This window comes from Myotis nattereri (assembly GCF_964212035.1).
Source record: "Myotis nattereri genome assembly, chromosome: 9".
NCBI classification, from domain to species: domain Eukaryota; kingdom Metazoa; phylum Chordata; class Mammalia; order Chiroptera; family Vespertilionidae; genus Myotis; species Myotis nattereri.
This window is the reverse complement of record NC_138084.1, coordinates 6,995,769-7,017,827: the sequence shown is the minus strand read 5'-3', so window position 1 is coordinate 7,017,827 and position 22,059 is coordinate 6,995,769. Positions and strand designations below refer to the sequence as shown.

At 56.4% G+C, this 22,059-nt stretch overlaps 2 protein-coding genes across 3 annotated transcripts in view; both read right to left on the bottom strand.

The window, feature by feature from the left end:
* Positions 1-2,948, bottom strand: part of PPP6R3 (protein phosphatase 6 regulatory subunit 3) — a 76,347-nt gene extending 73,399 nt beyond the window's left edge. Inside the window, exon 1 of one of the 2 annotated variants that reach the window (XM_081099860.1) lies at positions 2,830-2,948. The gene's annotated coding sequence lies outside the window, so the exon portion shown is untranslated. The remainder of the gene's footprint in view (positions 1-2,829) is intronic. The other variant, XM_081099856.1, reaches the window with a different exon arrangement.
* A 5,582-nt stretch (positions 2,949-8,530) lies between these two features.
* LRP5 (LDL receptor related protein 5) overlaps positions 8,531-22,059 on the bottom strand; it is a gene marked incomplete at its 5' end in the record, with an annotated part of 74,905 nt that continues 61,376 nt past the window's right edge. Inside the window, 8 exons of the mRNA XM_081099497.1 lie at positions 8,531-9,248; positions 10,990-11,087; positions 13,434-13,573; positions 14,721-14,957; positions 16,347-16,457; positions 18,661-18,897; positions 19,545-19,670; positions 21,787-21,996. Coding sequence (XP_080955623.1) covers positions 8,984-9,248; positions 10,990-11,087; positions 13,434-13,573; positions 14,721-14,957; positions 16,347-16,457; positions 18,661-18,897; positions 19,545-19,670; positions 21,787-21,996 — 1,424 coding nt within the window. The 3' untranslated portion in view covers positions 8,531-8,983. The remainder of the gene's footprint in view (positions 9,249-10,989; positions 11,088-13,433; positions 13,574-14,720; positions 14,958-16,346; positions 16,458-18,660; positions 18,898-19,544; positions 19,671-21,786; positions 21,997-22,059) is intronic.

Sequence of the window (22,059 nt, the reverse complement as noted above, 5' to 3'; positions counted from 1 at the left end):
CCCACTGTTGAGAAGCACTGATCTAGAGTAAATAAAAAACCAATCATATGAGGTGCTCTTAAGAAAAGAAATAAGGCCCTGACCGGTTTGGCTCAGTGGATAGAGTGTCAGCCTTCGGACTGAAGGGTCCCAGGTTTGATCCCGGTCAAGGGCATGTACCTTGGTTTCGGGCACATCCCCAGTAGGGGGTGTGCAAGAGGCAGCTGATCGATGTTTCTCTTATTGATGTTTCTAACACTCTATCCCTCTCCCTTCCTCTCTGTTAAAAAATAAATAAATAAAAAATATATATACATATATATGTATATATATATTTAAAATTTAAAAAAAAAAATAAGAAGAAAGCTACTTAAAGCCAGGAGGCCAGGTCTATTTTTTCAGCCCATGTCACCCAAGAAAAGTAGCTGGCACTTCTCAGCCCACACTGGGGCTCAGATCTTGACTTATGAGGAGGACCAAACCACAGCTTCTTGTGCTTTTTATGAAATAAACTCAATGTTGAGTTTTAGTTGAGCAGACTGTTAGAAGACTTTCACTGTCACTACTATTCACTCTTATTAAGGGTAATACAATCATTATAAAATTTTAGAGCAATATATACTCAGGCTGCCTCTCAAAGATCCAAACTATAAAACTGAAAGACACACAAGTTTATCACAGAAACAAACTAAATACCACAAATACTGTTTTAAGGAAGAGCTGCTGGTTTATCTTTAATAACATTGTATTTGTACCAAATTGATACAAAAACTTAAAGCTAAGCAAACTTCACGCTGTCTTAATCTTCTTATCATTCATTTTACATCCAGCTATTGTCTTGACTTTCAAATTCTCAGTTAACTGAAGCTAGCAAGTTTTTTTGTTTGTTTTGCTACATAAAAGCTAGTTTTCTAATCCCAAACAATCTTCTTCCTGTTCTTGGGTAAGTTACACCAGACAGATGCTCATCTCTACCTAAGACTGAGTCTATCAAAATAACACTTTCTCAGTGCAAGCCAGGTCCCAAGCAAGTAATGCCAAGGGTGAGTGGGCATGGTCTCCAGTACCAAGAAGAGCCCAGGACAGGAATTAAAGGACTAGGAGTATGTGTGACCGAATGGATGGCATTTAGTTAGACACTCTGGATTCCTTCAGACACAATGAAATGCATCCAACCAGGACAAGTTATTTCCCAAACTACCTTCACTGAAGTAGATCTCAATACACAGCAACCACACTGAGAAATCCTGGAGTTAATGACTTGGGTGCCAGTCACTGAGATGTAGCATCCGAAAGTCAGAGGAAAAGAATCCAACTTGAGCTCCTGATGGGCTTCTCTTTATGTAACCACCTCCTACACAAAACACTCTGAGGCACCACCACTAATCATTACTCCTGGAAACGTTCATTTCATTCAATGAATTAAAATTTGAAAAAAAAACCTCCACTTCATTTTCTCAGTCCAGCTGACTCGTAAATACACAGAGCGTGCTAAAGACATTCACCAAGAGGCAGGGCTTAAACACTCATTTGGCTTCCCAATAATACCTAAACATTTAAAAGCAAAATTTAAATGAACAACAGCCACTAAGGACTAAGCTGCCTCTCTATATTCGAGGCACCTCTCCTAGCTGCTTTCCATGCACGAACTCATTTACTCCCAACACACTCACTCGGCAGACACTGTTATTATCCCCACAGTACAGAGGAAGCAGAGAGGTTGAGCAACGTGCCCAAGGTCACAAAGCTGCAAAGTGGAGACACGGAGATCTGAACCCAGGCGGCCTAAGCCCCGAGTGAAGAAAGCTCCAACCTCGCCGCCGCTCAGGAGACATCCTCGTGGCTGGAAGCCTGGAGTCCCCTTCCCACTCGCTGCCTACCTGCACCATGACCTTGAGGACGAAATCCAAGTAAAATTCACCCAGTGGGACAACATCCACGTTATCGAGCGCTGCGAGGATGAAAGGAAACACCACCCAAGTGCCCCTCCCATGAAAGCAAAACATCAACAAAGCTCCGTGGGACCCGCAGAGAGAAAACTTGAAGTACCGGGAAAATCACAGGAAGCTTGGAGGCTGAAACCTCAGGACACAGAGACACACAACCGAGGACTCGTGCCGGGCGCCTACAACCTCAAGTCCCAGCTGCGATCGGAGCAAGCCGGGTGGAGGGAGGAAACCCCTCAAGTTCACAGCGCACGGGCTTCTTTAAGAAGGAGGTACCTCCAGCCGCAGGGAGGACCACCCCCCGAGCTCCGGTGCGCCAGGGAGGCATTCCCGAGCAGGTCTGCGCTCGAGTCACAGCACCCGAGTGAAGAGATCGCTCGGGAGGCCATTTAAATGCTCCGAGCTAGTGCTCGCCTTGTGCGAAGCGTCTGCGGCCAGTGCACAGGGACCCACAGAACTTGTTTTCCGGGGAACGGGGTCCAACAATGGTCTTCGCGAGTCTGCTGGCGAGTTGCTCCTCAACTTGACACGCTCGGGGGCCCGAACGCGGGGCGGCGCTCGAGCAGATAGGCCGGAGCGGAGCGGGGCCCGGCCGGGTTAGGGGTGCGTCCGGTCCGCCCGCCGCCGCGCAAGGCCGGCGCAAAGTTCGCCGCCGGGCCAGCGTCCCACCCCGCGGCGGGCAAGCGGGCGGCTGACAGGCGCAGGCGGGGACGGTCAGGGGAGCCCTCTCAGCGCCGCGCCTCCCCGGCCGCCGGCGAATTCCGGGGGGGAGGGGAGGGGGCCAGGACGCTCCCTCCCCGCGCCACCGAGGCCGGGCGGAGGGACCTCGCCGCCGCCCGGGCGCCGCGCACCCCGAGCACCCCGAGCCGCCACCCGCTCCTCCGCCCTCCTCCCCCTTCACTACCTGGAGGTGCCCGCGACCCGCCGCTAGTTGCGCTCAGGCGGGAAACGCGCTCACCGACACCATCAGCGAAGCGCCCAAAATGGCGGACGTATCAAGCAGGCCTTGAGTTCCCCCTTCCCACCCTCCAGCCGCCTCGCGGCCAATTGCGATCCTGACCCTGCCTCCAGCTCCACCTCATTGGCCTTCCTCTCCCGCCCCCTGCAGTCTATTGGAGCGCCCAGCGTGCCCCGTTGCACTCACTCCAATTGGCTTTCAGGACCCGTCAGTCAAGCGCGAGAGGCGCATTTTTTTCCCATGGACTTGACGGATCCGGAATCTCTAGGACCCCCGGCGTCTGGAGAAACAAATCAGAAACCAGAAGAAACCCAGCTGGGACCCCTTACGCCGTAGCAACAGTAGGGCCTCCCTTAGATGGACGTGTCGGACCACCAATCCGATAGCCAATGCTTTTTAAAACTCAACTGAGCCAAACCAATCGTGGTCGTGGAGCTGGGAACTGCAAGAGAACCAATGGGGTAGCGAGATGGGCGGGCGGGTCGGAGGGTCTGGAGGAAACCGGTGATGACGTGAGCCACAATGTGTACCCACCGCGGAAGTGACAAGCAGCTGGGGAATTAGCTCAAATGGTAGAGCGCTCGCTTAGCATGCGAGAGGTAGCGGGATCGATGCCCGCATTCTCCACACTTGAGTTTTATAAAGCAAACGGGATTCATGAGCACGTCATACTCTCTTCGAGAGAAAAAGGTGGCTGTCCCAGGAGCGGGGTCCAGTTCCCTTAACCGTTTGAAGAGAAATGTGCGAACTAGGGAGTCCCTTTTGCCCCACGGAAGGGTTTACCCACGACCTTCCTCCGAAAGCCCGGCCCCCGAGGAGCAGCCCACCTTGTGCACTTACTAATAATAACCTGCCTTATTCCTAAAAGCACGACAAGAGGGCGACATTTGTCGGCGGGGCTGAGAAAGGCAGGCGGCAAGGTTAGCGCCCGTGAAACCGAGCTCAGTGAACGCAGCATCACGCCCACGGGTGTGCGCGCAGTGCTGGGGAGGCCAGGGCTGCGGGTGCTCTGCATGCGTGGGCAGCCCGCTAGTGCGCTCCTGCTCTGCCCGGCCCGTGGGGGGCCTGGCTCACGCGCAGAGGGGGCCGTCAGGCACCACCCAGGTAACACCGGGGAGTGGTATGTGAAACAGGCCGCAGAGGGGTGGGGACCCTCCCTGAGCAGGTGGCATTGCCACCCATGGGCAGGGAGGACAGGGCCGCAGGGAGAGAGCCCAGAGGCCCCAGGGTGAGGCTGTGGAGCGCCGGAGAGGCAGGCGTGGCTGGACGGTGGTGGGAGACGGGCATGGCCGGGAGAGATGGCAGGGAGGATGGGTGGTGCAGGACCTTGAGGACTAGAGGAGGAACTTGTGTTTATGCTCAGAGGGAGGCCCGGGAAGAGCTGGGTAGGGGAGGGCGTGTTCGGGGGTGGCCATCCTTTAGAAAGGACGGGTTGGAGCCGGAGTAGCACAGGACCAGAGGGGCAAGCTCAGGGCTGGACCCAGGAGCATGGGGGCAGGCTACAGGGAACAGCAGGACAGGGCTGGGACCTGCCCTCCTGGACACCTGGGGCAGGCCCAGCTACCCACCGGTTTCGTTACTCATTCATCATCCAAGGACTTGCCGGTACCTGCCTCAGCCTCCTCCATCCCAGACTTTGAGGGGGGTCACCGGGCCTTGTGCACTGTAATTAAATGAAATAATGCAGTGCTTCCGGCAACGTCAGTGGGTCCCAAACGTCTCCAGTTATTATAACTCCTAAGCTAGCAAGTTCAACCTTTTTTATTCCATGGCACACATAAACGAATTACTAAAATTCTGCAGCACACCAAAAAATATATTTTTTGCCAATGTGACACCCAAAAAAAGGTATAATTTTGATTCATTCACACCAGATGGCTATTTTGTTGGCTGTCATATTTTTTATTTGACAATCTAAGGGAAAAGAGGTTGGTGCCCCTGACTAAATAGTCAGGTATTGCATGTTTTAAAAATCCTAACACAATCCAAAGGGTTGAAATCAGGAGAACTTCCTGAAGGAGGAGACATTTGAGCTCAGCCAATCATCAAGAGCCAGGGGGCTTTAAGGAGGAGAGTGACTTTGAAACTCTGCATTGGTCTTATCATTGTAGAATTTTTAGATTTCACAGATTACTACCTTCCCCTTTTTCTCTCTAATCTTTTTGTGATTTAATTTTTAATGTTAAAATTTTCAAACCATCTAGACTTTTTTAAAATTAATATAATTTCACACACACTCAACAATAGAGAGGAACCTATAATGCACGCCCATGTGCCCATCACCCAATCATTACTCCTTAATTTTGGGAACAGACATAGAACTGCCCGATTTTAATTCTATCAAGTAACGATTTTTTTAAAATATCATTCATTATCATGATTTCATAAGAGGAAGGACATTTGTACACACACATACACTCAAGAAAGATTAACTCGGGATAAAGAAAAGGTTTTCTAATTGAATAAGCTCCTCTTGAGGACAAAGACATCCCCCATTGGCTTTCCTTTTGTTTGTTACCAGGGCTCAGACCTGATCTGAGGGCTGGAGTGGGGCCACCCCGGGGAAGTCCATGCTCTGGGGAGGGGCCTGGGCTGGTGCTGGGTCAGGTCAAGACCTGTTGTGACTGGAGAGAAGGGGCCAGATAGGGAGTTCTATTGGGGTGTGAAGGGGAGACCCATTTTAACTTGGAAATTTAACTCTTCTGCTTCTTTTTTCTCCCCCACATTCAGATTCAATCTGGGAGGGGGGAGGTATTTCCTTTTCCACATAGGAATGTTGGTAGCTCAAGTGTCAGTAGAAAGGGGAACTGCTGGGGTTGCTAACCATTAGGGCCACCAGTGAACTTATGGGGAAAGTAGAGAGAAGTGGGCATTTGGGTGGAGAGAGATGTACAAGGGTGGGAATCTGGGTGAGGACCTCCAGAGAGGAGGCAGCAAGGGTGGGACCAACAAGGGGGGTCCCAGTGCTGTGAAGAACCAGCTGAGTGGTTCTCGAGAAGGTGCCCCAGGGTCGCCAAGTGGGACCCAAACCCTTCCCAACCATCCAGGTCTGTCTGGGACAGAACATTCCACATTACCCACATCCTGGTTCCCCACATCCTGCCTGGCAGTGGACATGCCCAAGATCTGGCCACATGGATTCTGTCCGGCTGCCCAGGGCAGCCATGGCCCCCAGGGGGCTGCTGGACCCGGACAGGGAGGAGATCTCACACCTATCCTGGAACAGGATGTCATGGGTGTCACCATAGATGTTGGAGGGAAGGTACAAGTCCTTTTGGCCAGGTTGAGTAGCACTCACTAGTCAATTAGTAACATTTATTGGATAAAGGAATGGTTTGCCCTAGCTGGTTTGGCTAGGTGGACAGATTGTCAGCCCAATCACGGACCCTTGTCCATGGTTCAATTCCAGCCAAGGGCATGTACCTTGCTGGTTCCCGTGGTCAGGGTGTGTGCAGGAGGCAACCAATCAATGTGTCTCTCTCACATCGAAGTTTCTCTCTGTCTCTCCCTTCTCCCTCCCACTCTCTCTCAAAATCAATGGAAAAAATATCCTGGAGTGAGGATTAATCAAAATAAATAATACAATGAAAAAAATATATTTCTTTTTAAAAGGAATGATTGAACAAATTATTGAACAAGCCTTGGTTTCCTTAACTACCAAATGAGGATACCATCTGCCTAGCTGGTCTATTGTGAAGTTTAAATGAAAAAAGCTGGGTTAATGTCATCCTCCCATTTAAGACACAGCTGAAACACACCTCCTCCAGGAAGCCTTCCCATCTGAACGTGATACCCTCTCTGGGCCCCCGATACCCCCATGGCTTTGGAAACTGCCGGTCTCTATCACTGGATTCAGAGCACCTTCAAGGGAGGACATCTAATGTCTGGGTCCCCCAGCATGTGACTTAAGTGCAGGGCCCTGCACACAGTGGGTGCTTACTGAAGGCTCACAGACTGACTTGGCACATGGAAGACCAGAGCAGATTGTCCTCCACGCCCTCCAGCTGACCACACGGCAGGAAAGCATGCAGGGGAGTGGCCTCTGGCCACCAGATGGCACCCCTAGCCATGCAATGGCTCCATTGGGGGCTGGGTTGGGTGCTAGGGGAGTGAAGGGGAGGGCTGCAATGGGTGACTCTCCCTACCACCCCCACCCCCAGCCCACACAGGCCACCAGGTGTCAGCAGCCCAGGCCACTCCTTCCCTTCCCCTTGCCTGATCCCTGGCAGACCCTTGCAGACTGAATGTCTGGCTGGATGGGAGAACGGAGCAGGTGTGCTCCAGGGATCCCCAAAGCATGAGTGAAGAGTAAGAAAGTGAAGGGAGGGTCTCCTAGGGGATCCCCACAATGCAGCCACTGCTTCTGAGTCAGCGAAAGTGACCTCCACTTCCTGCTTGGCTGCCCAGGTTGAGATTGGTGCTTTAATTAGCACCTCAGGGTGTGTGCTCCAACCTGGAAGAACAGGAATCCTGGGTGCTTGGCACCTCTGTGGGGCAGAGAACCCCACCTTGGGCTGAGACCCTGGGTGCACCATCTAGCTCTGCCGGTCCTTAGCGGTGTGACCTTGAGCAGGTGTGTCACCTCTGAGCTTTAACGTGGCCCAGCGCCCATTCACCAAGGACCTGCTGCTTCAGCCAGGCAGACTGGGCGAGGCGTCTTCATGGGCATTTATCTCTTGGAAGCCTTCCAGCCGTCCAAGGGGTGGTGACGGCACCTTTCTTAACAGATGGGGCCAGCTGGCCTTCCCAGATGCAGGTCTGACCCCTCCTGCTTGCAAAGGGGCCTGAGCATAGGTCCCGCCAGGTGGCCCCGGCAGCCCTGGGTTGGAGCTCAGCACTGGCTTCTGGTGCTCACTGTTGCTTTGTACTGTCCCCGGCATCTGCCCTCCGTCAGTGGCAGGAGCATCCACAATCAGGGGACAGGGGAGGTGATTCCTGAAGGTCCACCCTTGAGGTCCCCAGCTCTGTCCCCTGGCCAAGCAGTCTTGGAGTGCTAAGGGCCTCTGCCTTCCCACCGCCTCAGCGCCAGAGCTACAGGATCCAGTGCATTCTGGGGCCCCCTTGTGGGAGGCCGTCTGGCAGCTGATCCATTCACCTCGCTCAGCTGTCACCTCTGTATCCCGGCCCTGGAGGGGGGACGGCTCAGGGTCCTATTGGGAGGCCCTCCTTCCAGATCTCTGCTGACTCCCAGCTCTATGCGTGGGGAGTCTTCCATGACCCACCTTAGACATTTCCCTGGTCCCCGAAGAACAGCCCAGCTTCGTTACGACACACCGTTGCTTGCCGACTTCTCTCCTTCCACAGATGGGGACCCCAGGGGCAGGAACCAGGCCTCATCTAGTCGTCTCCTCCCATACTACCCAGATGGGCACATCGCAAACCTCGGACAGCGTTCACCGACTGACTGTGTGAGGGCCGGGAAGGAGGGGCCAGGGCAGGCTGGGGGCTTCCTTCCCTGGGGAGAGTGTGGCCTGGCAGCCCCATCCACTGTGCCCACAGGATGGCAGGACCAGGAGGCGCCCCTAGTCTCCAGCACTGTCTTGATGGGCACAGCAGCCTGGGTTGGCACACACAGGCCAGGAACAGCCCAAAGCCCAGCTATTTAATCTGCAAAACCTAGTGCAAAATTAAAACACAGGGCCTCTTTCTCAAAAACTATTTATAATTTCAGGATGGCAACAGCTGAGACGAAATCAAGCCCGAGGCCCTTCACGACTGCAGCCATGACGCTGGCCCTGCCCGCTGGCCTTTGCCCTCCCAGGCGGGAGCCTGATGAAGCGAGACGCCTGGGCCAGGAGGACAAAGGCTGTCCAGGGGAGGGCCAGAGGTCGGAGTTCGCTCCAGGGGGACACTCCCCTCCAACGCACACATGGCACAGAAGAATGGCAGTGATGTTAAAAAAAAAAAAAAAAAGGTTTATAAATATTTTCTCCACTGTACAAAGTTTCCCTAGCCCTGCCCACCCATCACGGTTCACATTTCTCATGTTTTTAAAAATCCCAACTATATTTATTTTTTAAATCATAAAATATATTTTTTCTTTGTTCATATTTAAAACTATTTACAGGGGCGCAGAGAGGCCAGGGGGGCCCGGCCGAGGTCAGGACGAGTCCGTGCAGGGGGACGGCGGGGGCGGGAAGAGGTGGAAATAGCTCCTCTCCGTGGCGGCGGGCGAAGGGGGGCAGCTGTCCTCCGCCGACAGGTACTGGCTGTGGGGGGTGGGCGGGGGCGGGTAGGGGTCTGAGTCAGAGTTCAAATCCAGGTAGTACTTGCTGGCCTTCCAGCGGCTGGCGCTGTAGTCGCTGTCACACACGTCAGTGCTGCAAGGCGTTGTCGGGGGCGCTATGCCACGGATGATGTAGGGCCTGCACGGGACGAAGAAAGCGGGGTGGGGCTTGATTTGAGGACCGGATGGGCACAGGGGTCCCCCAGTCATGTGGCCTCTGCACCTCCCCATCCCCACCTCTAAGTAGACGTGCCTCCACCTCCCCGGCAGGGCTCCCAAGCCCAGGCCCTGGCAAGCACGGCAGCCCCAGGCCAAAGTCACCTTTACGGAGAACAAGGCCTGCAGAGCCTACCGGGTTGACCCTGGGCAACTTCCTTAACCCCTCTTCGCTTCAGCTCCTCACTGATAAAATGGGGAGAATGGAGCAGCACCCGTTTCAAAAGGGACTTGTGAGGGTTAAATGAGATTCTGCATAGAAAATGCTCCAAACTCCCTGATAGGAGAAAAGTGCTCGGCGACCATTCCCCCTTATATACTGTCCCTCTGGCTTGGAAGGGTCCCATCTTGGGTTCAAGAAACCTGACCCCAGAGGTACCACCCAGCTGTCCTCCATGAGGGCATCGCCGCCCAGACACCTCCTGCGCGCTGAACCCTGTGTTGGGCTGTCACACGGCCTGCGTGTGGGGCTGGGATCGCGGTGTGTTTATGAGCCCCAGCTACAGGCCACGGGGGGCTCACAGGGGCAGGAAGGAGGAGCCAGCAAGGGGTGCCTGGTGCTGAGGAAAGTGTGTAGGGGGAGGATTCCCCTCACAGGACCCCAGGAGCAGAAAGGGACCCCGACAGGCAGTGGGAAGGGAAGAGGTATCAGAGGTGACACCCAAATCAGGGCAGAACAAGGCATGGGGTATTCCAGAGACTGAGGGGCCCGGCCTGGCTGGTGTGGGTGTGACAGTCCTGGGGCAGTGGCCTATGAGGCTGCTGGGGACAGACCCGGCCTGAGGCACTGGGGAGCCACTGCAGGTCCTTGAACAAGGCAGTGACCAGTAAAGAGGTGTGTCTCTCCAGAGACTGCCTATCTCCCCTGCTCGGCCCGGAGTTCCCGAAACGGCCACTAGATGGCAGGTGACGCCTCGCTCAGTCTCCACCGTGCCAGGTGACTCAGTAGAGAAAGAGGGGCCTCCAACACTCCAGAGCTTCCGCCTGCACCTGGGCAGCCTGGGCATGTGCCAGAGCCCACCCCCACCCACCCCATCAGGTAGTTCACTTGGGGTGAGGGGCCCAGTGAACCTGGAGCCCAGCTGGCTGAGACCACCAGGTTGAAGTCAGGAGGGTCACCCCCCACCCCAGGCCGTGACTGGCCCCTGGACACAGACCAGCACACCAGATCCCACTTCTCCTTAACATGCTCAAGTGCCCCCTTCCCACCAAGAGAGGTGGGGTCTGTGACCCCAATGTAGACCACGTGGAGGATGATAGCGGAGGATGGGGGGGGTCAAGGCAGAGCCACCCCAGCACTCATGTGGATTAGATGTGATCCCCGGCATCACTGCCAGGGTCCCATAGCCATGCCAAGATCGGAATGAGTGGGAGCATTCTTCCAGGCCCCATCTGCCTGTCCCGGCTTAAGAGCCACTCAGAATTTGGGATCCTGTGGGCTTGTGGCCTCAACACGCAGGCCCGGTCCTCTGGTGTGGAGAGCAGCCCAGTGAGGAGGAGAAGAGCCAGGGGAGGCAAGACTAGGGTCCATCATGTGCTCATAACCACCCTGAACCTCTCCCAGGTTCCTCCTCCTAGGAAACGTGGACCAGACCCTCCCAGCCACAGGCTCCCCTGGAGGCCCAGCCAGCCACTCCCACCAGGGCGGTGCAGGGACTGCTCACCTGTAGGGCCTGGCGGGGGCGGGAATGTTCGAAGAGTAGAATACGTCCACGTTGTACATGGAGGGGTCCGTGGCGGGGGACGGCGGTGGGTTCAGGATCTGCGGAGAGCCAAGCGGGGGTCAGAGGCCCAATGCAGCTGTGTGGTCCTGCCACCGCCGCCAGGTGTCCCCCCACAGCAGGAGGTGCGGGTCCACACTGGACCGGCTCAGCAGGCCCACACCTCCCAGGCCCTCTTGTCTGGTGAGCAAGTTCACTTGTTTGGGCCATGGTTTCCTCATCTCTAAAACGGGGCTGAGAAGATCTGCTTCCCCGGTCAGGGTCTGTCCTGACACGTGGTGAGTCACCACAAGAAGTACCCTTCCCCTGCCCTCAAAATAACAAGCCCAGCTGGTGACTCAGTGGTTGAGCATTGACCCAGGAAGCAAGAGGTGGCCAGTTCAATTCCTGGTCAGGGCACGGGCTTGATCCCCTGTAGGGGGCATGCAGGAGGCAGCTGATCAACAACGTTTTTCTCTCATTGATGTGTCTATTTCTCTGTTCCTCTCTCTCTAAAAATCAATACAAACCTTTTTTTGAAATGTAAAAAAATTACTCTCTTTTTTTGGAAAATAAAGTCCATACTCTTGTATACTTGCTGATGTAACATTACTCGGGAAGCACACACAAGAATCTTGCCATGGAATGTTGCTCTAAGGGGGTCCCTGCTCATGTTGGGAGGGGCCCCCTTCCCTGCGCATTCTATTGTGCCTTTTGAATTCTGTACCATGAACATGCGTTACTGATGCAAAATCGTGTCGTTACTTTAAAAATAGCTGGCTCCATGTGGTTTCTTTTGGGGGTGATGAAAATGTTCTAAAATGAACCATGGTGATGGTTGCACATATCTATGAATATACTAAAAACCACTGAACTGTACAGCTTAAGTGGATGAGTTGTATGGTACATGAGTTATATAAAAAACAACAATGGTTGGGCCCTGGCCAATATGTGTCAGTGGTTAGAGTGTTGGCCCACGCACCGAAGGGTCACGGGTTCGACTGTCAGTCAAGGGAACGTACCTGGGTTGCGGGTTCGCTCCCCACCCGATTGGGGCGTGTGTGAGAGGCAACTGGTCGATGAGTCTCTCCCAGGTTGATGTTTCTCTCTCCCTCTCCCCCCACCCCTCGCTCCCTCCCTTCCATTCTCTGAAAGTGAGGACTAACAACAGCAACAAAAAAACCCAGCTGGCTGTTCATGTCACCTCTTGCTGCCTAATAAGATCCCCAGCTCCCAGCAGAGCCTGGGACAGAAAAGGCAGTCTCCTGAGCCTCCGGTGTCTGCACGGGAGGCCAAGGGGCTGCTTCCTGGGGCAAGCTCGGCCTTACAGGGGTTCCCGGTGCCTCCGGCTGGTTCCGTGGGGCATGTGAGAGTCAGCAGGGAGGACGAGAGGAATGGTGGTTGGTATTTTTAAACTCCAGGCTTCTGGGTCCTACCGGCCTCTGCCCCGAAACGCAGTCGGGTCCTGGAGCCTCCAGGAGACTCAGTTCCCGTCCTGCGAACCCCAGATAACAGCTTCTGCTGCCCCCTCCTCCCCTTCCAGGCCTGCCAAGCTCAGGGCCGATAAGGAGGAGGCAACACCCTGGACGTGCGGGACACCCAGAGGGGCAGGAAGGCCTGGCCCTGGCAGGTGGGCTTGCTGGAGACCCCAGAGAAAGCTCCAGGGGCTGCCCTCACCGTGGAACATCCAGTCACAGGGAGTCAGGTTTCAAAGGATTAAAAACAGAACCTTCAGACTCCGATGTTTATATACACACAGGCTCACCTGCATGCCTCAAGCTCGCCAGTCACCCTGGAGCTGTGCTCTTGGAAAAGAGGGTATCCCAGCCAACCTCAGGGAGAGGGTTCCCACGAGGTACCCACCCCCAGCGGGACTCGGACACTGTACAGTTGTTCTGCTACCAGGTGTGGCTTGGTGAGAGCCAGCCCCTCACCCCACTGGGGCTGCCCGCAGCTCCAAGGAGCATTTCAGCCACAAAAGTCACCCCATGAGGGCCTGCCCTTTAGAAAACAACCCAGCTCTTTTCTGGGAACCAGCAAGAACTTGGTTGGAAAACAGAGTTCCTGGTGGGGATGCTGAGGGGGGGCTTGCACAGGGACCCCTGAGCACCCCATGCAGACAGAGTGCAGAACAGAGACTGCGCTCGGACAGTGAAATGCCTGCTAGCAACCGAGGAGGTGGGAAGATGGGTGGAACTTCCGTTCTAGATTTTTGTGTGGTTCCCAGATTATCCCCAATGAACAAGGCGTGCCCTTTTCTCAACTGAAAGCAGTGTCGCTGGAGAGGAAAATGGCAGGCTTGTAGGGGAGGAAGGGGAATTCTCTGGTGGAACAGCGAATTAGTCTAGGAATCCTGAGGTCCCAGAGGCGTCCCTCGGCCAGCCAGGCCTCCTCCCGCCCCCACTCACCGGCGGGTACAGCGTGGCCTTGGTGCTGGAGGAGCTGCTGGACGAGGCCCCGGTGACGTGGTTCCGGTCGTAGAGGGGCACCCCGCCCCGGCCCCCCATCAGGCTCACGGAGCTCATCATGGACTTGCCGCATGAGATGCCTGCGGGGGGAGGGGAGAGGGCAGGTCAGGCTGGGGTACCCCACAGACACAGAGGGCCCTCCACAGCTCCTGCCGCCCACAAGACCCAGGTCCAGGTGAGTAAGGCCCTCTGCCCACCACCAGCGTGAGCCTCATCTGTAAAACGGGGAGACCCACAGACCTCCCCCAGGCGCCACTGTGGGCCTGCGGGAGTGAACTCAGAGGGTCTCAGCACAGCGTCGCTGGCACAGAGAGGGCCCCGTTCTCCGGGGACTGCGGCACCGGTGACCCTCGGGCCTCCGGAGCTCTGGAGAAACCCCTGACCCCCACATCCAAGCAGAATCAGGCCTCATCTGCACACAGACGTCAGGGTCCCAGCAAGGCCGGCTCTGGGCAGGGGAACAGGACGGGAGAGAGGGACCCAGGGCTGGGCAGGCACCGAGGACTCCCCAAGGTGGCCCTGAGATGACCTCAGTGACCCTCTCGGGGCTGAGCACTGACTGACCCCACCTCCCTGGCCGTGACGTGAACCGTGGGCTCAGCCTGGCAGTGCCACCTGGAATCCACACCTGTGGCCTCAGGTCCCTGGTCTTGGTGGACTACACCTCACCGTGGTTTTAACTGTGCAGCCGCCGTCCTAACTGCGCTCAGGACAAAACTGCTTGTTATATACCCAGTGACTCTGATTCTAGAGCGAAGCGAAGTACCCGTCTCCCCCTCCCCCCCGAACACTCAAGACATGCTCCACAAGAACGCTAAACGCCCCGGCTGGGTATCTCAGTGGTCAGAGCGTTGTCCTGATACGCCCAGATTGCCAGTTCAATCCCAGGTCAGGGCACATATAAGAATCAACCAATGATGCATACACAAGTGGAACAACAAACTGATGTTTCTCTGCCCCTTCCTCTCAAAAATGAAAAAAGATCAGTAAAAATTATTTTTTTTTAAAAAAAGGAATACTGAAGGTTAAATCCAAAGAGCCTGCCCACACCCCCAAGGCCAAAGGACGGGCCGTAGCTGTGCAGCCTCTGCGCTGTGACCGACGAGTGATGTCTGCCACACGCACGACACAGGGCATGGCAGCAGCATCCCTGACACGCTCACCCATGTCCTGCCCAGACTGCTCTCCCCACCTCTGCCCAGGGCCCTGCACATCGCGGCTCCTTACCTGTGAAGGGACCGTGTTGTGCGGCACCCGGGGCTATGAAATTGAGGGGCACGTGAGGCGTCCCACTGACGTACTCGTGCGGGAAGGGCCCGTTGGCCCCGGTGTAGCGCTGACACACCACACGCTGGCAAACAAAGTAGACCCCGCCCATGACGAAGAGTGAGAGGATGATGCCGATGACGGGCCCGATGGCACTGCTGTGGGCCGGGCCTTCGTCCAAGGGCGGCTTGGTGATATCTGCCAGGGGACAGACAGGAAGAGGGGGTCAAGGTTAGCTGCACAGGAACAGGCTCCCCTTTGGGGAGATCCCCTGTGGGGAGATCCCCTGTGGGGTACCGTGGGCCCTGGAGGAACTGGTTCTGCCTGGGGCCAGCACTCACTGACGGGGGGCCGGAAGGAGGGGATGCTGGGGTGCTGGGCTGGGGACCCATGCTAACCTCAGTACCACCCACCCGCTGCCCCCTTGGCCTGCCTGGAGCACCGTCCTCCCCCCTCCTCCCTCTACGCTCCTCCCCCGCCTCCTCCATTTGGCTAAGCTCTATGTATATCCCAAGGGGCCCTTAACCGTGACTCCCCCACAGCAGCCTCATGTTCATCCCCCTTTGCCCAGCGTTCTCTGTAGCGGCTGGAAGTACACAGTTGCTCCCATGAGTCATGAGCTGGGCCAGGAGGCCCTCGGGGCTGGTTCCAGGACTGACCACCATGCATTAGGCATGGGGCAGGCAGAAGAAGCCCAGTGGTCAGCAAACTGCGGCTCGCGAGCCACATGCGGCTCTTTGGCCCCTAGAGTGTGGCTCTTCCACAAAATACCGACTTCTGTGCATGGGCCACGAAGTTTCAATCGCACTGTACGTGCGCACCCGCACGTTGTATTTTGTGGAAGAGCCACACTCAAGGGGCCAAAGAGCCGCATGTGTCTCGCGAGCCGCAGTTTGCCGACCACGGTCCCAGCCCATCTAGCAGTGGACTTCACCTGGGCAGAGGGGCTGGGCTAATAGGTGTGCCAGGGGTCCAGGGCCTTCACTAGCAGCGCTCACGGAGCCCCGCAGAAATCCTGTGACAGGGCCTGGCTGAGGGGGCTCAGCCCAACCCGCAATGCCAGGAGCTGGCCCAGGGGCTGCAAAGGTGCATGCCGGGGTCCTCTGGGCGTCCTGAGCTGGGGAGGTGCTCCTTGGGCTTCTGAGCCCCGGGGCCTGGGAACGCTGTCTTTGATTCAGACAGAACAGGAGCTGGAGTCTGGGCTCTAGACTCAACATGGGCACAGCTCTGGCGAGGGTAAGCCTGCTGCCTGACCGATGCCACTGATGGCTGAGGTGCCTGGGCAGGAGCAGGACAGTTTACACTCAGGCCAAACCTGGCACCTGTGCATGCCTCCTCCCAAGGGGGCCTGCCCGTGCCTCTCTCCCAGCTGGAGCACCCCGAGCTCGCGGTCTCCCCCTCCCCTCGGCTCAGCTGCCCAGCCTCCTCCACTCGGGGAAAGCTTCCCTGCCTGCTAGCAAGGCCAAGGACTCCCCACCTCCTAGCCTCTGTGAACACTGCCCCAGTCCGCTTCTCCCTTCGGGACCCCAACTCCGAGGCAGACCCTCAGCACCGGGGGACCCCGCCCTCCCCGGGAAGCCGGCTCACCACACATGAGCTCGTCGGAGCCGTCGATGCAGTCGGGGAAGGAATCACACTGCTGCTTGATGAGGATGCACTGGCCACTGGCGCAGCGGAACTGGTTGGGCAGGCAGAGGGCTGCGAGGAGGGAAGCTGGCACTCAGAGGCGTCAGAGGGCGCGGTGTGGCTCCCTGCCCCGCCACCCAGGACCCAAGGGAGATCTGGGTTCCAAATGTAGAGGGACACCCGGACCCTTTCTAGGACTGGGCAGGGAGACGGCAAATCCAGCCTTCACCCTCCCCTCGATGGCCCTTGTCCCAAAGCCGCTGCAATGCTGGGGTCGGGGCCGGCAGGGGAGAGACGGTGCTGATCAGGCTCCTTCCTCAGCATGAACAGCGCAGGGACTCACCCAGCCCCTGCCCCAAGGCTCTCCCAGGTACAGGAGGTGAGCCAGCTAGAGGATCGCCCACCAGAAGCCTTGGCTCCCTAGAGCGGGGGGTTGGGGGGGGGGGCAGGACACAGGTGATGTCTCAGCAGAGCTCAACTGAAGGCAAAGGCACCCACACAAGTGACCAACGCAGCTCGCAGCCTTTCCGGCGGGAGGAAGAGAGAGGCTGGGTACTGATTACTGCTGCCGCCTCCCTTCCTGCGCCCGAATGCTATCGGGGAAGGGACTGGAGCCCCACCAGGAAGGCAGCTGCCCAGGGGCTCAGCCACCGGGCATACCTGCCATCTGAACTCCTCCCTGCCCTGCCCAGATGCCCCGAGAACCACTTGGGAGGCTTCGGAAACAGAGGGTGGCGCCCGGAGCTTGCCCTGGGGCCGGCTGTGAGTGCAGCATGTGCACCGGAAGCAGCATTTACAATGGGAAGGGGAGGGGACAGTTCCTGATGGGGCTCCTGCCCTCCTCACGGTCGAGGCCAAACACAGCACCGGGCATGAGGGTACAGCTGGGCTCAGTAAGTATTTAGTCACTGAGGGCCACTGGTCTCTACTGTAACTGCTCGATTTCGCTGTTCCAGCACAAGACAGAAACCAATGCGCCTGCTGGGTCCCAAGCAAAGTTTATTTACCAAAACAGGTGTGGTCTGGATTTAGCCCTCAGGCCAGTGTGCCAGTCCAAATTCCCAAAGAGTCTCTTAGCTGGGAAGACTTCACAACGGTGACTTTACAGAAACATCCAGGGAAATGATGCTAATCGTGAATAGGGGCGGCAGGCCGTGACCGGGCAGCACCCGAGTTATCTAAGACTGGACCCTCGGCTACGGGGGAGGCAGTAAGAGCGACCCATAAAGGGCTCGGTGGCCATCCTGGGGCCGCGGTGTTAGCAACATGTGACAGGACCCTCCAAGCAGGTCACTTATACAAGGAAAACTCACAGGGAAACAGAGAGAGGTTTCCCTGCCAAGGTCTAAGGCAGTGGTTCTCAACCTGTGGGTCGCGACCCCTTTGGGGGTCCAATGATCCTTTCACAGGGGTCATCGCCTAAGACCATCAGAAAACACATCTATAATTACATACTGTTTTTGTGATTAATCACTATGCTTTAATTATGTTCAACTTGTAACAATGAAAATACATCCTGCATATCAGATATTTATATGCCGATTCCTAACAGTAGCAGAATTACAGTTATGGAGTAGCAACGAAAGTAATTTTATGGTTGGGGGTCACCACGAGGCACTGTATTAAAGGGTCGCGGCATCAGGAAGGTTGAGAACCACTGGTCTAAAGGAAGATCCTGCTGGTCACAGTGGACCTGGGATGACAAAGCCCATCTCTTGGTAACTCCTGGTTCCATGAGTGGCTAGAACCTACTCAGGGGTAAGTGTTACCCCACACACAGGTCACAGGAGGCCAGCCTGCCTTGTGGGGTGGGATTTACCCAGGTGCCAACCATGAAACATCCAGCTACAGGACTTGTCTTGGCTTCTGTAAAACTGTGGACTGAACGAAGGAAGGCAGGACTGACTCTTACACTCCGCCTTCAAGTTAAACTGCTTGGCAGGGCAGGATGGGGGCAAATGGCAAGGTTTTCCAGATTTGGCCTAAAAAGCAACTTCTTTCCCTCCCAAGCTGAGGAACAACTGGCGATTTCTCTCCTGGCAAAGGTTTTAGAGAGACGCTACCCTTGTGGCCAGAGACCTAGGAGAGGGTAGGACAAGTGGCTTCAGGGGAATTGCACGGCTCCAGAAAGGATATGGACAGGGCAGAGCCTGGGTAGGGCCAAACCCGGGAGAGGCCAGATTGGGGGGCGGGGGGGGGGGGCGGGGGGCGGGGGAATAGGAGCAGGGCCTTGGTGGATGGGGATTGGGTAGGGCCGGACGGGGCGGGGCCTCACCATCACAGTCTGCCTCATCTGAGCGGTCCTGACAGTCAGCCTCACCGTCACAGCGCAGTCTCAGGTCCACGCACTGGCCCCGCGCGCAGGGAAACTGGGCGTCGGAGCACACGGGGCAGCCCTCCTCGTCGCTCTGGTCGTCACACTCCGGGAAGCCGTCGCAGCGCCAGGCCGCGGGGATGCAGTCGATGTCCCCCGTTGCACAGGTGAACTGGTCCGGGGAGCACGTGGGAGGCTCTGGGGGGGACATTCCTCTCACAATCCAGGACCACTGGCTCCTAACTGCTCACCTGCCTGCCTGCCTGGTCACCCTCAACTACCACCCCCCTGCTGGCCTGGTCACCCCCAACTGCCCCTCCTGCCAGCCTGGTCACCCCCAACTGCCCCCCTCTGCCAGCCTGGTTGCCCCCAACTGCCCCCCCTGCTGGCCTGGTCGCCCAACGCAGCCTGCTGTTCAGTGGTTTGGTCATCCCTCACTAACCCCCTTGCCGGCCTGGTCACCCCACGAAGCCTGCTGTTTGGTTGTTACTGTTACTGTGACGGTGTCCCAGACAATTTGCATATTCCTCTATTATTAGTATAGATTACACACACTTCTAAATAACACATGGATCAGAGAAGAAGCCATATGAGAAATTTAAAAATATTTGAACTAACTGAAAATGAAAATGCAAATTGTGAAAATTTGTGGCTGCAGCCAAAGCCAGGCTTGGAGGGAAATGCATTACCCTGAATGTCGATGTTAGAAAAGAGAGGATGACAAGGAGACAGTCTGCTTTGGAGACTGAAGGCCACAGGGACTGTAACTTTAATAAAAGAATGCAGGGCAGCAACCAGTGGGCAGAGAATTAGGTCCCAACACGAAGTACTGAGGTCATATCTACCACCACAGGTCAGCAGGTTCTGCAGGAGCACGAGGTGGACCGGGCATGAGCACCGTGGTGTCCCGTCACCCTTGGCAATGCAGATGTGGGAGCAGCCGCCGTTGTCCCGGGCACATGGGTGGGCCGCTGCAGAGACAAGAAGGGAGGGGGTCGAGCTCTGCCTCCCACCTCAGGACCGCAGTCCAGAGGGTGGAGGGGATGAGGGCCAGGGGAGAACTCACAAGAGCCGGCACTCTCGTTGGCCAGGCCCCTACAGATCCTCCCACTTAATTCCCAGGGCAACCTCCAGAGTCTGTGTCTAGTGACATTGCATTTTGCAGATGAGGAAACGCAGGCCAAAAGCAGTTACCAAACTTACCCAACGTCACAGCCCAGCATACCTTCCCCAGCTCTCACTGTGCCTACAACTGTCACTCTACTCTGCCCACCTGTCTGCCTCTCATGGTGTAGAGAGCTGAGTGGTGGCCCCCAAAAAAGATATGTCCACATCCAAATACCCAGAACCCATGAATAGGACCTTATTGGGAAAAACGATCTTTGCAAATATAATCAAGTTAAGAATCCGGAGTTGAGGTTATTCTGAATTATCTGGGTAGACCTGAGTCTAACGGTAAGTGTCCTTGTAAGAGACGACAGAGGGGTGAAGGGACAGACACCGGGGAGGAGGCGGTGTGGTGGCAGAAGCAGAGATTGGAGCGATGTGGCCACAAGGAACGCCTGTAGCCACCAGAAACTAGAAGGGGCAGAGAACCCTCCCAGGGCTTGGAGAGGGAGCTGACCCCACAGACACCTTGATCCCAAACTTCTGGCCTCCAGAGCTAGGGGAGGCCACCTTTCTGATGCATTTAGTCACCCAGTTTGTGGTGATTTATTACAGGGACTGCAGGATACAAACAGGCAGGGAGCTCAAGTAGCAGGTGCTGACTCTGTGGGGAGTGCGCATATTTCAATTCAATTAACAGCGCAGCCACAGCTGGCCCAGAGGAAGGAGCCTGGGGAGGGGGTGTGGCTGACCTCCCCGAGGTGAGAATGGCGGAAAGCACTGGCTCCGCCCCTAGCAGTCAACACACAAGTGACAGAGTCACTGTGTCGAGGTCACACCTGGGGCTCCGAGGCTCCCCAGCAGGGAGCCAAGACCTCACTCAGACCCAGGCTTTGTCCTTCACGGGTAACTCTAATGAACGTGGTGGCCAACGTGGAGGTAAGCAACAGACAAGCCCAGGAGCTAACGCATGAGCTCTGGCCTCAAATCCAAGCCCCATCGTGTTCATCAGCCAATGGACAAGGGGAAGCTAACACCCTCTCTGAGCCCTGCTTTCCTTAGATGCAAAGTAGCACAACTGTGAGATACAGGTAAGGTAATGAATGACACAGTGAGCACAGGGCCTGGGAGGCGGGACAGTCACCACGTGGCAGGGAGGGGGGTCCGAGGGTAGAAGCTCGTCCACAAGAGAGGGACGCCTGAGCTGAGTGAATGAAGAATTAGAAGTTATTCAGACGGAGAAGGTGACCAGACAGAGGGACTCCAGGGAGCAGGCGCTTGGCCGGTGGGAGGATGAGGGGCTGGGGTAAGGCTGGTGAGCCGGACATCCCCCAGGGCCTTGAAGTCGAGCACCTTGAACTTGGCCAGACCCTGGGCATCACAGGACAGAGAAAGCGATGGCCCTGCTCAGCCCCGCTGTCAGCCCAGGTGTATTTACTGAATGAAGAGTGAGAAGACAGAGAGACTCAGGTAGACACCTACACACACGCACCCTACATGGTCATATATGGAGGGGATAGAGGAACAAGTGGTCCTGGCATAGACAGCAGGCTGTGGCAGGCAGAATCCTAAACGCTCCCCAATTTCCCACCCAAACCCCCAACACAGGGGATGCGATGAGCTAGCGCGCCCATGGGTTTGCAGATGTAACTAAGGCTACTAGTCAGCTGACTTGAGTTCATTGCAAGGGAGACTTAAAGCGGGGCCAAATCGAACCATCTAAGCACGGGCCCTTGAAAAGCAGGGCGGGCTCTCCCGCTGGAGGAAGCAGGAGATTCGGCTCTATCGCTGAGAGGCAGGGAGCGGGCCTGAGGGAGGCCTCCAGGAGCCAAGCGCGAGAACAGGGCCTCAGCCCCACCACCCCGCACAGCGGCCCGACCTCCTCTCTCCCCAGGGGGGCCGGTTCGGGGTCCCTGTGCCATGAGCCCAGGCCCACCCTTTCCTGGGTACCCCCCACACCGCTGCCCACCCCCCACATACAGAACTCCTCCAGGCTGATGTCCTCCACGGCGTGGATGCCGGTCAGGTGGGCGACACGGCCCTGGACGCGTGTCCTCTTGTCGCCAGTGGCCTTCTCCACGCGCTCGATCATCTGCTGCTGGCGGTCAATCCAGTAGAGATGCCTGCCCAGCACCGTCAGGCCCACGGGCTGCGCGATGTTGTCATCCTCCAGGGTCAGGCGGTTGGCCCCTGCAGATGGGACAAGTGCCCCTGAGTGGCAGCCGACCGCGACAGCACGACCCACACCTGGCT